Raw genomic sequence first — 13,826 nt, forward strand, 5'->3', positions numbered from 1 at the left:
CCTGCCACGGAAGCGCCCAATAAATGCCATCCAAAGAAACGCCAAGCAGATCAAAAACAAAACAAAATTACCTACAGATAGAAAATAGCAGAAGCTGCAAGCTGGCAAAACATACACTGAATTCAGCCCCCTGACAGTTTGGTTTGGCACGAATCGTATTTCTTTTTAAACTAAATTTGAATGTCATTAGACAGAGCCCTCGATCCGATTTGCCGGGTCCCTAATGCTGGCCACAATGGACAAAAACAAACAGTTGTTCGTTTACACTACCTGCCTGGCCCCTCGAGGCATTTATATTTGTGACTCGGATGGAACACGCGTGTTCTGAGGAGCACACGTTCTATAACCTTCTAAAGAAGCAGGCTTCATTTCTAAACATAAATACACGCCTTTGCCAAGGTTGCCCAGAGCGCACACACTAGTTTTCTAGAAACACAGGACAGTCAGGCCTCTGTTGGGGCCAAGGACTCTGGCTGCCCTGGGGCGGCCATGAGTGTGGGGATGGGGACTTCCAAGCCCGGCAGGGGACATCATTTGACTTCCACTGGGTCCCTAGTAGCTGGCCCTGCCCCCAGCTGGGGCCGAGAGCCCCTCCCTTGCCCCTCCCTCCCTTCCCCAGTCCCCCCCAACCCTGACCCCTCTCCGTCCCACCCGCTGCCCCAAATGGACAGAAGGCCCAGGATGTAGAGCACACTTCCCAGTGGGAAAGGTTATGTAACCACCTGATAGCATCAAGTTACAACCAAGGTCTCCTAGAAGCCGAGGATGCCAAATTCAACAGCATGTTTCCTCATCACCAGCGGGGAGGAAGGAACAGTTCTGCTCTTCAAATAAAACAAGGAAAGATTTTCCAGACAGAGGAGCCGTCAGTTAGGGGACAAACAAGGTGTTGGTCCTGTCCCGGAGAGGAAATAGGTCTGGAGCAGGGAAGGGAGGGCCGGCGGCTGGGAACCGGGGTGGTGGTGGGGGGGGGGCGGCTCGGGGTCGGCAGCGGCCCTGCTGTGCCCGCTGGCCCCCGCTTCGGTCTCTCCTCGCCCCGACAGGACGCACGCCGAGCCCGGTGGGGCAGCCTCTCTCCAGCACGGGATGAAGGGATGACCGCAGGAGACGCTGCCTCATCACATCAGCTGAGCAAAGCGGCTCAGCCAGGAAAGGGGGTGGGGGGCGGCCCGGGGGCCCTGGGCACAGGGGAAGGCAGCGTGTGGCCTGATGCGCCGGGGCGGCTGCGGGGAGAAAGAAGCAGGGCTCTGGGTACTGTTTGTCCTGCTCCACTGCGAAAACACTGACTGTCTTCTCTCTCACCAGCTCCCGAGACTGGCCCCGTTTACAGCAGGATACACAGGCATCCCACTGACAAGGAACCTGCTCGAAGAAGAGCAGGTGGTCCAGAGGGACCCCCAGCCCCTCCCCCGTGACCCGGGCCCCCTGGCCATGCCCCTTCCACCCAGGGCTCTGCCCGCCTTCCCAGAGCCCCCAGCAGTGGCCTGGGCAGTGAGGAGAGGTTGATGGGAAGCCAGTTGGGAGACTGAGGAAGGGGAAGTGTTTACCCCTCCGCAAAGTGCGTCTTCAGGATCTCCTGGGAAAAGAAAAAGGTAACCAGATCCAGTCCCACCACAAATTCAAGTGCTGTGTCCCACAGATACCACATCCAGACACAACATTTGTGCAAGGCCCTGCCCCCCACAAAGAGTGTCATCTTGACATGAAGGAAATCCAGCCTCGGAGCACAGTTTTCCAAACCAGAGGCCCAGAACTCTTGGGAAGTGATCCTTATGTTGTTTAAGGTGCCCGTGTACTTCAGCAGGAAAATCTTTCTCAGGGCATTTCTTCCAATTATTCTCTTTGTGGGAACCCTCCCCCACCCCCAGTTTGTTTCGGCTGGGAGTGAAGAGATGGAGTTGCACGGGGGTAGCAGAGGCGCGGCACCTCCCGGCCAGTGTCCCAGTTGGCCCTGCACCGTCCCGCGAGGCGGGTCTCCACTGTCCTCACGGAGGAGGACGCAGGGCTGGAAGGGGCAGGGGCCGCCGGGCACCAGGTCCTGAGCTGAGTCGAGAATCACGCCTCCAAAGCCCTCTCTCCATCTCTCCACTCTGCCTCCCATAGATTTAGAAAGACTCAGACTGTCACAGGGGCTGATGAGGTTCTCCCTGACAACCACGGAGGGGGCAAAGAAGTAGGACAGGACATTGCAGACAGCTGAGCAGTCAGTCGGGTGTAACAGGACGTGAGGATAGTGATAACGTGGGTTGAGGAATGAGCCGGGTGGTGGTCAGACCATGTGGCCCCCTCAATCGATGGCTGGCCCAGGGGAAGCCCTCTGCCCTGCTCAGCCCCAGGTCCCTCATTTGGCCAACAAGATAGTTGGAGCAGAGCTCGCTGAGGCCCCCCTGGCACTGTCTGAACGCGGGGAGGTTCCTGCAGACCGCCACTCGCTTCCCTTTATTTATCGTCTTTGACTCAATAGAAATGTCTCTATATACATGTACCACCTCTTCTTTATCCATTCATCTACTGACGGACACTTAGGTCACTTCCATATTTTGGCTATCGTAAATAATGCTGCAATGAACATAGGGGTGCATGTATCTTTCGGAATTCGTATTTTCATTTTCTTCAGATAAACGGTGGGATTGCTGGATCGCGTGGTAGCGCTACTTTTAATTTTGGGGGGACCGTCCGCACCGTTTTCCGCAGTGGCTGCACCAGCTTGCACCCCTTTTTGTCCACACCATCCCCAACGTTGCTTCGGATTCAGTAGGTCTGGGGTGAGGCCCTGGAATCTGCATTGCTAACAAGTTCTCAGGGGGTACCGATGCTGCTGGTCCTGGGACCTCACCTGATAACCCCCTGGTCTAGATCTGAAAGTTCTAGACTCGAAGGACGCCAGATGTGGATATCCCAAATTGGTGGCTCTCTGAGTGGTCCCTGGACCAGCTGCACCAGCATCACCCAGGAGCTGGTTAGAAATGCGACATCTGCATCACCAACCCAGACCTACTGGGTGCAGGATCCCCAGAGGACCATCTACACGTTAAAGTCTGAGAAATACTGCTCTAGACCGTCATTCTTTAAAGCCGGGGCTTTGTTGATCTTTGTGTCCCCAGCACTGAGCACAGTTCCTGGCACATAGTAGGTGCTCAACAAGTAGAAGAAAATAGGAGGAAAGGAGGATTCTGCCCTGCTGATACATGTGTTTCTCATAAAGTTCTTCCCGCGAAGAATGGGCTACAGTCCACACCCGTAAACTGGTTCACTATTTTAAAACTGCCTCCTAAGGGGGAGAAGAGAAAAGATAAGGCAGGTCCTCAGATAGGAGATCAGAGGTCGTCTTCTTAGGAGACAGAAAGATCCCCACAGAGGGACCACTTACGGACAGATTTTTATCCCCTCAACCTTGGTCTCTGTGCCTTTAGGACTTTTACTCTTGAGAGTAAAAATGATTCCAGGCTCTTCTAACTGAGCATTGAAGATGGCAGCCTGGCCCGAGGGTACCCCAGGTACAGAGAGGAGGAATTATCATCAGCGAATGCAAAAAAACCACTCCCAGTTGGCACTGTATTTCTCTAGGCTGTGGCTGTAGCTACCGGACACATTTCCACCACTTTTGGTCCTAGCATCTTTTCCTGGTCCAGCTCTCCAGGAACCAGAACTAAATTACAGCGCTCTTGAACTGGATGGGCCAGAGAGATCCATGCATAGAGGAACGCCAGCACCCAGCGGGACGAAGTCGCCTGGTCACTGGGCAGCACCCCGTTCTCCTGACTTCCACCACTTACGTCCACACACGAGGTGTGGCCACAACTCAGCAGCCACTCACCCAGAAAGTTCTCAAGGGATCTGATCCAAGGGACGCCAGGGTAAAGCACTTCCTTCTCACAGCTAGCCGTGGGACACACGAAAATTCTAGCTTCTAGGTAACTACGAATATTCTGCCAGACTGATATGAAAGGGAATTCGTGTCCTCCGACTTGGACACAGCTGGGGCCGCAGGTCAGAAGCCAGCCAGACAGCAGGGCAAACCCAGCCCCAGGGGGTAATCTTGCCAAGTCCACCTCTGAACCCCTCGGATACAAGCACCTTCTGAAAATTTTATTTTAATTTTTTCACTAAAAAAAAAATTAATTTAAAAAAATTAAAAAAATTTTTTAATTGGTAAAAAAAAAAAAAAGTGGGAAAAACTACACTTAAACCCTTCCTCCCTACCCAGAGGTAATCACTGCTAATCTTTTGTTATCGATACCTTTTGTTGCCTCTCACAAGATTTTTCCGAGAATATGTGCACTTAGTTTTATACAATAAAATCGTACTTTACATATGGTTTTGTGACCTGCTTTACTCACTGGAAAGTATTTGATGTAACTGTTTCCAGGTCAATCATATGCACCGTTTTCAGTGGTTCCTTAGTGTTTCTCTAAATGCGTGAATCATAATTTCTTTGAGCACTCCTCTCTTGCTGGACACTTGGGTTATGTCTAACTATTTTTTTCAAAAAAAACCTACTGCAACGAGCATTCTTTTACACACATCATTGTGCACTTGGCTTACTATTTCTTGAAGACAAATTCTTTAAAAGAGGAATTAATGCATCGCCCAGCATGCATATTTTTCAAGACTTTGGTCCATACTGCCGAATTGTCCCCAGCAGGACTGCTCTTTCAGAGAGTGAGGTCCTCTTGGGGAAACCTTCCCAGCAGATGGGCGCTGAGCTGAGGGCTGAAGGATGTTTAAATCAAGAGAGGCAGTACGGTGTAGTGGGAAGATCACCAACTTTAACTTGGTAGCAAGCCTGGCTCCGTCCTCCCAAACTGTGTGACTCTAGGCAAGTTACTTAGCCTCTCTCACTCTTCAGCTGTAAATGGAGTGATTACTACCTGCCTTTCACTAAGGTTTAGAGATAATGCATATAGAAACCTTGCATAGTTGTGCATTAAATATTTCTTGAATGAATGAAATGAATTAATGTTTGGATGGATGGAGGGATGACTTTTAAAAAAGGAAAGAAAAGAAAGGAAGGAGGAAGAGCAAGGGCATCAGGATGAAGGTAAAGGTGAAGCGTGTTTGTTGGACTGGCCTGTCAGGGAGCGGGCCGATGCCCTGGGAGGGAAGGAAAGGGAACCCCCCCGGGTGAACATGAACTTTCTCCGCTCCAAATTGTTTATTTTCTGGGAGCTAGTGGCTGTGAGTAATCCGTCCTATTTCACAATGATGTCCCAAGACCCGGCTATAAACTGATCCTCCCAGAGGCCGGATCTCATGCCCCAGCCTGGACTCAGCATCCGCGGGGAGATGCCCCAACCCCAGCTGTGAGCCTCTACCTTGACGAGTTTGCCACGATCCAGCGAAGGGCCCCATGCTCCCTGCCAGCTCACACTTCTGAGCCCACGGGCCATTGTCTCCTAGAAACCAAAAGAAGCAACACGCAGCAGTCAACAGGCTGGAGGATGCTTCCGCCCGCTTCTCTCTCTCTCGGGTCCCACATCCCTGTGCACAGCAGGGGACTGGAGAGAAAAAGGACCTGTGAAAACACATGCAACCCTACCCTTGAAGGACCTTTTAGAGGGGGCTGCCTCCCATGGGCTTTCAGAGAGGTGGGCTGTCCTGCCCCGAGCTCGCCCCACACTGAGGCTTTTGCCTTTGGATATGGGCTCAGCAATTCCATTAACCATTATCTTCAGCCCGGCAACTTTCTCTTTTCTTTCCTTTTGTTTTTTGGGGGTCTTTATGGCCGCACGGCATGTGGGATCTTAGTTCCCCGACCAGGGATCGAACCCGTGCCCCCTGCAGTGGAAGCACGGAGCCCTGACCTCTGCACCAGCAGGGAAGCCCCAGCAACTCTTTCTTGAGCCCCTGTGATGCACACAGCGCTCCACATACATCACCTCCTGATGCCCCAACGTGCTACGGAGTAGATTTGACTGTTGGCTCGATTCTGCCGATGAGGAAGGAGAGGCTTACAGAGGTTAAAGTAACTTTCCCAGCACTTCCCTGGTGGTGCAGTGGTTAAGAATCCGCCTGCCAATGCAGGGGACACGGGTTCAAGCCCTGATATGGGAAGATCCCACACGCTGCGGAGCAACTAAGCCCGTGCGCCACAACTCCTGAGCCTGTGCTCTAGAGCCCCTGAGCCACAACTACTGAAGCCCGTGAGCCACAACTACTGAAGCCCGTGCGCCTAGAGCCCGTGCTCCGCAACAAAAGAAGCCACCGCAATGAGAGAAGCCCACGCAACGAAGAGTAGCCCCCGCTCGCCGCAACTAGAGAAAGTCTGCGGGTAGCAACGAAGACCCAACGCAGCCAAAAATAAATAAATAAATAAATAAATTTATAAAAAACAAACAAAAAATAAAGTAACTTTCCCAAGAGTAGAGATTCAAACCCAAGGGTCCACCACTCTTGCTCCAGACAGGGACCCGAGACCAGTGATGCCTGTGTGGGCCCTTTAAACAGCTCACTAGTCCAGCGCCACTCAGCCAGAAGACATGACCTGCTGACCGGTGGCAACCTTTGGGATGGGGGAAGACGGTAGAGAAGGACTCATGGAATTGCCCGAGGATTACAGAGGTCCACAATGTCAAAGTCACTCATTAACAATTAAGGGCAATACCCAGATGGCCCTGATCAGCACCCAAGGGGCCAGCAGGGCACCCGCTCTCCCGTGCAAGCCTTTCCAGGGGCACAGCCCTGGTGGCCCCGATGGACGGGTGCTCAGCACGCAGGCCAACGAACGCGAGCAGGGCCCCAAGTTCAAGGCAAGCCCCCTGCCCAGCTGAAGAGGGTCACTCGCCCAGACTCTGCTCTGGAGTGGGGCGTGTGTGCGGTTATCCATTAGAGCCGAGTGAGGCTGGCGGGGTTTTACTACTTCACCTGTAAACCAGAGGAATGTGTTGTTTTTAGCTGTGAGGTCAACTTTGTCCTTGATCTGGCCCACGAGGCTGTCCATCTCCCGGAGAGCCGCGCTGTATGGCCTTCGACCCCCGGCTTCTGCTGACAGCAGGTTCCTGGACAAGGGCACATGCATGTGGGCCAGGCCCACGTAGAGCAGGAAGGGTCTTCCGCTGGCACTGAAACGAGAGAGCCGGAGGTGACTCTCCAGAAGGGTCCCGTGGCCTCAGAGAAGAGCCCAGAACCCCTTCCACCCTGTGTGCTCAGGAAGTACACATCCGTCTACAGCCTGCAAAGGCAATGGGGGGATAAAGCTAGTTAAAGACTGAGAGTAATTGTAATACTCGCTTCTGCCCTTTAGCATTTACCGAGAGCTTATTAAACATGACTCACGTTGCCTGAATTCATCCTCATAAAACCCCCCAAGTTCCCTTTTCCGGATGAAGCGTCAGAGGCTCAGGGAAACTGAGAGACTTACCCAAGGTTAGAAAGCGACCCAGTCTGGGCTTAAACTAAGATCTGGCTGAGAGCATAGCCCTGGCTCTTGGCAGCTTCAGTCTAACGTCCAGTGCAAACATATTTTTAAGTTTCAGCTGCTCTTTCGCAGCATCCAGGCCATCGTTTCCATTCCCAGCCTTGGCTCTTTCTAGGAGATGAACGGATGACTGAAACGGACCACAGGGAATTCCAAGGCCATAGCTGGGAACGTCTAGATCAAGGTCCTGGTGGAGGCCAGGCTCCCGGCTGCCCCTGCTCTGATCCTGCAGGTTCCCCGGGGAGGGCCTCTGCTTCCTGCCTGCTCCCCACCTGCATTCCCAGGCCAGGGGCAGGGTCAAGGGCAGCAGCAGGGACCCTCGGGGAGCCCCTTCCCACAGCCCACCGCTGTGGGGGGTCTTTCAGAGGACACAGGGAGGGCAAGGGGGGAACTTCAGGCGAGTCCATAGGGTGGTGACAGAAGCGCGGCTCTTTTACACCAGGCCACATGGACACTCAACTTTCAAACTGGCCTGAGCGTTCTTGGCTACCCCCGAGTCACACCAGCCCACATCAAGCTCTCTGAGTCCCCCAGCCTCAGCTCTGCACCAAACCTCACCCTGGAGACGCCCCTGCATCCCCACTCCCAAAGTCCCCTGATTGGGACTGTACTGCACTCAGCTCTCTTTGAAGGACAGAAGATGCACGTCCCAGAAGGGGGCTGCTCCTTCCCCATTCTTTTTTTTTTTTTTTAAAGTGATAATCCATTTATTTATTTATTTATTTATGGCTGTGTTGGGTCTTCGTTTCTGTGCGAGGGCCTTCTCTAGTTATGGCAAGTGGGGGCCACTCTTCATCGCAGTGCGCCGGCCTCTCACTATCGCGGCCTCTCTTGTTGCGGAGCACAAGCTCCAGATGCGCAGGCTCAGTAATCGTGGCTCACGGGCCTAGTTGCTCCGTGGCATGTGGGATCTTCCCAGACCAGGGCTTGAACCCGTGTCCCCTGCATTGGCAGGCAGACTCTCAACCACTGCGCCACCAGGGAAGCCCTCCTTCCCCATTCTAATCAACAATTCCTCTGCAACATTTCACGAGCTGTATTGTCCATGCCCACAAGTCATGAGTGGCTATTCTGATTTCAATTCACGAAAATGAAATAAAGCTAAGAACTCAGTGTCTCACATGCTATACCATGGATAAGGCTTGAAGACATGACGCTCAGTGAAATAAGCCAGTCACCAAAGGACAAATACGGTGTGATTCCCCTTATAGGACGTACTTGGAGTGGTCTGCTTCATACAGACAGAAAGTAGAGCTGTGGGGGCCAGGGGCTGCAGGGAAGGGAAAACAGGGAGCTGGTGTTTAACAGGTACAGAGTTTCAGTTTGGGAAGATGAAAAAGTTCTAGAGATGGACAGTGGGGATGGTTGCAGAACAGTGCGAATGTACTTAAAACCACAGAACTGTACACTTAAAAAGGTAAATTAAAAAAATAGGGAGGGTGGGAAGGGAGGGAGACGCACGAGGGAAGAGATATGGGGACATAGGTATATGTATAACTGATTCACTTTGTTATACAGCAGAAACTAACACACCATTGTAAAGCAATTATACTCAAATAAAGATGTTAAAGGGCTTCCCTGGTGGCGCAGTGGTTGAAAATCTGCCTGCCAATGCAGGGGACACGGGTTCGAGCCCTGGTCTGGGAAGATTCCACATGCCGCGGAGCAACTGGGCCCGTGAGCCACAATTACTGAGCCTGCGCGTCTGGAGCCTGTGCTCCGCAACAAGAGAGGCCGCGATGGTGAGAGGCCCGCGCACTGCAATGAAGAGTGGTCCCCACTTGCCGCAACTGGAGAAAGCCCTCGCACAGAAACGAAGACCCAACACAGCCATAAATAAATAACTAAAAAGAACGTGAATTTCTTTAAAAAAAAAATTTTTTTTTTAAATTGAAGTAGAGTTGATTTACAAAGCTGTGTTAGTTTCAGGTGTACAGAAAAATGATTCAGTTATACATATATATATATTGAAAAGGAAAATTTTATGCTATGTATAGTTTACATCTATCTATCATCTATCATATATCTATTATCTATCTGTCTGTCTATCTATCTATCTATCTATCTATGTCTATCTCGTTCTCTATCCTTCTATCTGGTGTCTCAGTTGCCTGAGCCACATTTCCAATGCTCAGGCCAGTGGCTACCATCCTGGACAGCACAGAGAGAACATGTTCTTCCTTGCAGAGAGCACTATTGCATGGTGCTGATTTAGAGTGTCTGTTGCTTGATCTCCCAAAGACGATCATGTACAGTTGTGTAGGTTGTGCACAATTTCAGCATGAGGACATCCTGCTGAGAGAGCGAATAGGAGTTTAATGCCAGCCCACAATCCACTGGCCGAGCTGGGCACTCTGGCACAGGTCAGCATACACTCAGCGGGGACCCCTTGTCCTAATCTGCAGGTGGGTACCACATGGCAGCAGCATGCTGGGTGGAGCTGGTGCAGATTTCGGGAATTTTGCAGGCCAGTTTTTAAACATGGCTGTCATTAAAAATTAAATGAAGTCAACTTACCATTAAATAAATGATATTAGAAACAAAGGTGGGGGGGATAAATTGGGAGACTGGGGTTGACATATACACACTACTATATATAAAATAGATAACTAATAAGGACCTACTGTACAGCACAGGGAACTCTGCTCAATACTCTGTAAAAGAATCTATATGGGAAAAGAATCTAAAAAAGAGTGGATATATGTATGTGTATAACTGATTCACTTTGCTGTACAACAGAAACTAACACAACATTGTAAATCAACTGAAAAAAAACACCAAAGGTAATAAACTTGCACGATTTATCACATCCTAATTATTCTACCACACTTTACTATTATCTATGCCCTGGAGTTTACTTTGCGGCCACTGAATCTGTGCGGTGGGAATACCGTATGATGCAGTGCTACCACACATCTCTCCCCAACCCCACGGTCAGCGACATCTCACTGGTATCTTGAATTCAGCCGCAGTGAGAGTATTTACGCCACAGAAACGGGCAAATCAGAGCTTTTTTCCTGAGTGCTGGTTGTTAAACATTTATCAGCTCATCGCCACCTATGGGCTGGGGGCGCGGTCCCATCACCCACCCTCTTCCCACCCCCATCATTATCCTGCAAACTCCCACCCATTATCAAAATCCTGTTAGCACCCTGGGCTGTGAAGGTGAGGGAAGACGGGCATTGGAGACCGGCATCTGGATCCCTGGAATTTTATTTCATGGTCGTGTGACCCTGGGCAATTCACTTCACCTCTGTCTCCACAGTGGTGACAGCTATGCCTCCCCGATACAGCTGTGAGTATTTAATGCCGTAGTAAGCTTTTCGTAAGTGGTACCTTTTATTAATAAGTATGAATAATACGAGTCTGCAGTAGTAAGCATCCGTGGTACCCAGGGCAGTACCTCTCTCCCTGCATCCCGACACCATGCTAGAACTCATAAAGATGGCATGTTGCAGAAACCACACAAACTAGCTCCCTGGGGGCATCTATCCCCCGAGCCACCCCTGTGCTGAACGGCAAATACAGAGTGGAGGATGGGGAGTTCTCTGGTGGCCTAGTGGTTAGGGTTCTGGGCTTTCACTTCCGTGGCCCGGGTTCAATCCCTGGTTGGGGAACTGAGATCCCACAAGCCACGCGGCCCAGCCAAAAAAAAAAAAAAAAAAAAGTGGAGGAGACTTGGTGCTTTAAAAAAAAAAGGCCAGTTATAAGGCAGTATGATTTCATTTTTATTTAAATATAGATATATACGTGTGTGTGTGTGTGTGTGTGTGTGTGTGTGTGTGTGTTTATTCACCAGCACAGAAGGAGGCGAGAAGAACATGTTCAGATTTAACAAAAGGGGTTAAGATATCAGAGGGATTAAGACGCTGGAGGGGACATTCCAGCAGAGGGAGGGTGGGGCGCGGTGTGGAGATGCACAGAGACTGAGACCTGGGGAAGCCAAGTCTGGAGAAAATCTCCTGACCTGAAATAGCAAATGGCAAGTGAGGGATGCCCACCTCTCAGGAGGTGTCCCCAGTGGGCTCCCGGCAGGAGAGCCAGGCCTGGAGGTGGCGGCAGGGCTGCCCTCGAGCCGGGCGGCCTGGGCTCCTGCCCCACAGCGGCCCCCGGGGCTGACCGGTCCAGGGGTCTCTCTGGAACGCATCGCTGCAATAGCCACTCGCCCCCGCCTCCCCAATCTCACCGTCACCCTCTGGGCCTCAGCGTTACAGAGAACCTTCTGGAACCCAGACTGGACCTGACAGTTCCCGGTTCAGAAGCCCACCGGGGCTCCATGAGCCCGCGGGCAGTGCAAACCCCGCAGCCCGGCATCCGCGGCCTTCCCAGCCTTGCCGTCCTTCCCACTCCAGGGCCACGTCACGTCCTCCTGCGCCTGTTCACTCCTCTCCCGGCAGGACCCTGCCTGGTATCTTGCCTGCAAACACTTAATCCATTAATCCATTAAGATCCCACTCCAAAGCCATCAAGATCCCTCTCCGCTCCCGGCTCATAGGTGCCTTCCTCTTCCCTGGCTCCTGCTGCCCCTCCCTTAGAGAACTGATCAGTATCGATAATGCAGCCTACGCGAAAGCCAGCTTTTGAACATTATCCGTTTCCCCACTAGCCTGGGAGACGCTCGAAAGCCGAAACAGATCTAATCCACGTGTGTATTCCCAACACAACACCGGCACACGCTTGGCGCCAGATCAAGCAACTCACTCTTCATTCACTCATTCAATGAATACTTATTAAGCGCTAACCAAGCCCCAGGCACTGCGGAGAGAGCTACAAACACAGAAGCAGGATTTCCACCTTCTTGGAGCTTCACATCCAGTTGGAAACAGGAGAGAGAAAGATGTAACTAAGAAATGAATCAGATCATTATTACAAATGTATAGTAAGTAGTAGGGATGATGGAGAAGAAATACGGGGTTCTGTGGAGGAGCATAACAGGGGACCCAGGCTGGTTGGGGGTGAGGGGGAGAGGGGAGGCACCTCTGAGACAGTGTGGCCCGAAGCACGGGGGGGCTCCAGGGGGACAGTGCATGGTCGCCCTTCAAGGTGGACAGAACAGCAGAGGGAGAGGCTGCAGGAGGAGGACGGCTGTCCCACTGCCCAGCGGTGCGTGCAGTCACTCATGTCCTCACCCGTTATTCATCGGAACACCCAAACAGGAGAAAGAAGAGACAAGGGGTCAGGAAGACAGAATGATCTTCAGGCTGAACCCAGAGCCGTGAGGTGGGTGGCAGGTGGTGCGCTTTAGGTGGGAGATGGTGAGGATGGAGATGAGGAGGAGCAGGAGGCTTAGACAAGCAGGGGGAGAGCAATGCAGGGGGAGGGGCTGAGTCAAGGAGGAGAAGGAATCAAGCGCTTGATGTGGGTCCCGGGCTCCAGCCCAGGAAGGCTGGGGCTTCTTTGTCCTCTGTGCCTCTCCAGGACCTAGTTCTAAGTGCGGAATTCCCTGGAATATGGACCATACACTCCGATTTCAAACATCCTCAACTACACCTCACACCTACCCCAATACACTCAGCCCATCAAGCCCTGTATTCCCAACTCAGGTTCAATGCGCCGTCCTAGACCCTGTAGGGAGCAGAGGACCAGCCAGCTCCATGACCTAGAAGCCCAGACGCCCAGGCCATCCGCTACCTCCTTTCTTTTCCTTATTTTTTTTGCCAATTCGGAGCTTTGCCTGCTGTTTAAAAAACTCGAATCAAGAATTAGCTTTCAGGAGAAAGACAAATAACACGTGATACCACTTGTATGTGGAATCTAAAATACGGCACAAGTGAACCTGTCTATGAAACAGAAACCGACTCACAGACACAGAGAACAGACTTGTGGTTGCCAAGGGGGTGGGGGGAGGTGGGGGAGACAAGGATTGGGAGTTTGGGATTAGCAGATGTCAGCTATTATATACAGGATGGAGAAACAACAAGGTCCTACTGTAGAGCACAGGGAACTATATTCACTATCCTGGGATAAACCATAATGGAAAAGAACATGAAAAAGAATGTATATATATGTATAACTGAATCACTTGGCTGTACAGCAGAAATTAACACAAAAATGTAAATCAACTATACTTCAATTAAAAAAAAATTTTTTTTAAGAATTAGCCTTCAACATCACTGCTAGGTTAGGGGTCTAAATTCAAGTGAAGCCCCAAGGAAAAACGTTCAGAGAAGACCCTCTTGCCGAGCAGGGGCAGGAAACCACACTCCAGGGACCCCCGGTAGTTTTGACAAACAAGTCAAGGTGGTGTAAGGGGTCATGGCGGAGAAAACGGCACAGATCTGGGGGCTTTTCTGCTGACACTTCAAAAATCATGGATGAATTGGCAAGTCAAATCCTAAAGAAATCAGCATGCCTGAGGATTATTTTCTGTCAAGCAAAAAGCCAACAGGATTCATGTGACTTTTCACTT

General features: G+C 51.3%; 1 protein-coding gene across 10 annotated transcripts in view; it reads right to left on the minus strand.

Moving 5' to 3' along the window:
* Positions 1-13,826, minus strand: part of ARSG (arylsulfatase G) — a 118,082-nt gene that overhangs the window by 25,531 nt on the left and 78,725 nt on the right. For all 10 annotated transcript variants that reach the window (XM_057536961.1, XM_057536960.1, XM_007185565.3 and 7 more), the window contains 2 exons: positions 6,865-7,061; positions 5,316-5,396 (listed from right to left, as the gene is read on the minus strand). In XM_057536961.1, coding sequence (XP_057392944.1) covers positions 5,316-5,396; positions 6,865-7,061 — 278 coding nt within the window. The remainder of the gene's footprint in view (positions 1-5,315; positions 5,397-6,864; positions 7,062-13,826) is intronic.

The sequence above is a fragment of the Balaenoptera acutorostrata genome, chromosome 20 (genome assembly GCF_949987535.1).
Source record: "Balaenoptera acutorostrata chromosome 20, mBalAcu1.1, whole genome shotgun sequence".
NCBI classification, from domain to species: domain Eukaryota; kingdom Metazoa; phylum Chordata; class Mammalia; order Artiodactyla; family Balaenopteridae; genus Balaenoptera; species Balaenoptera acutorostrata.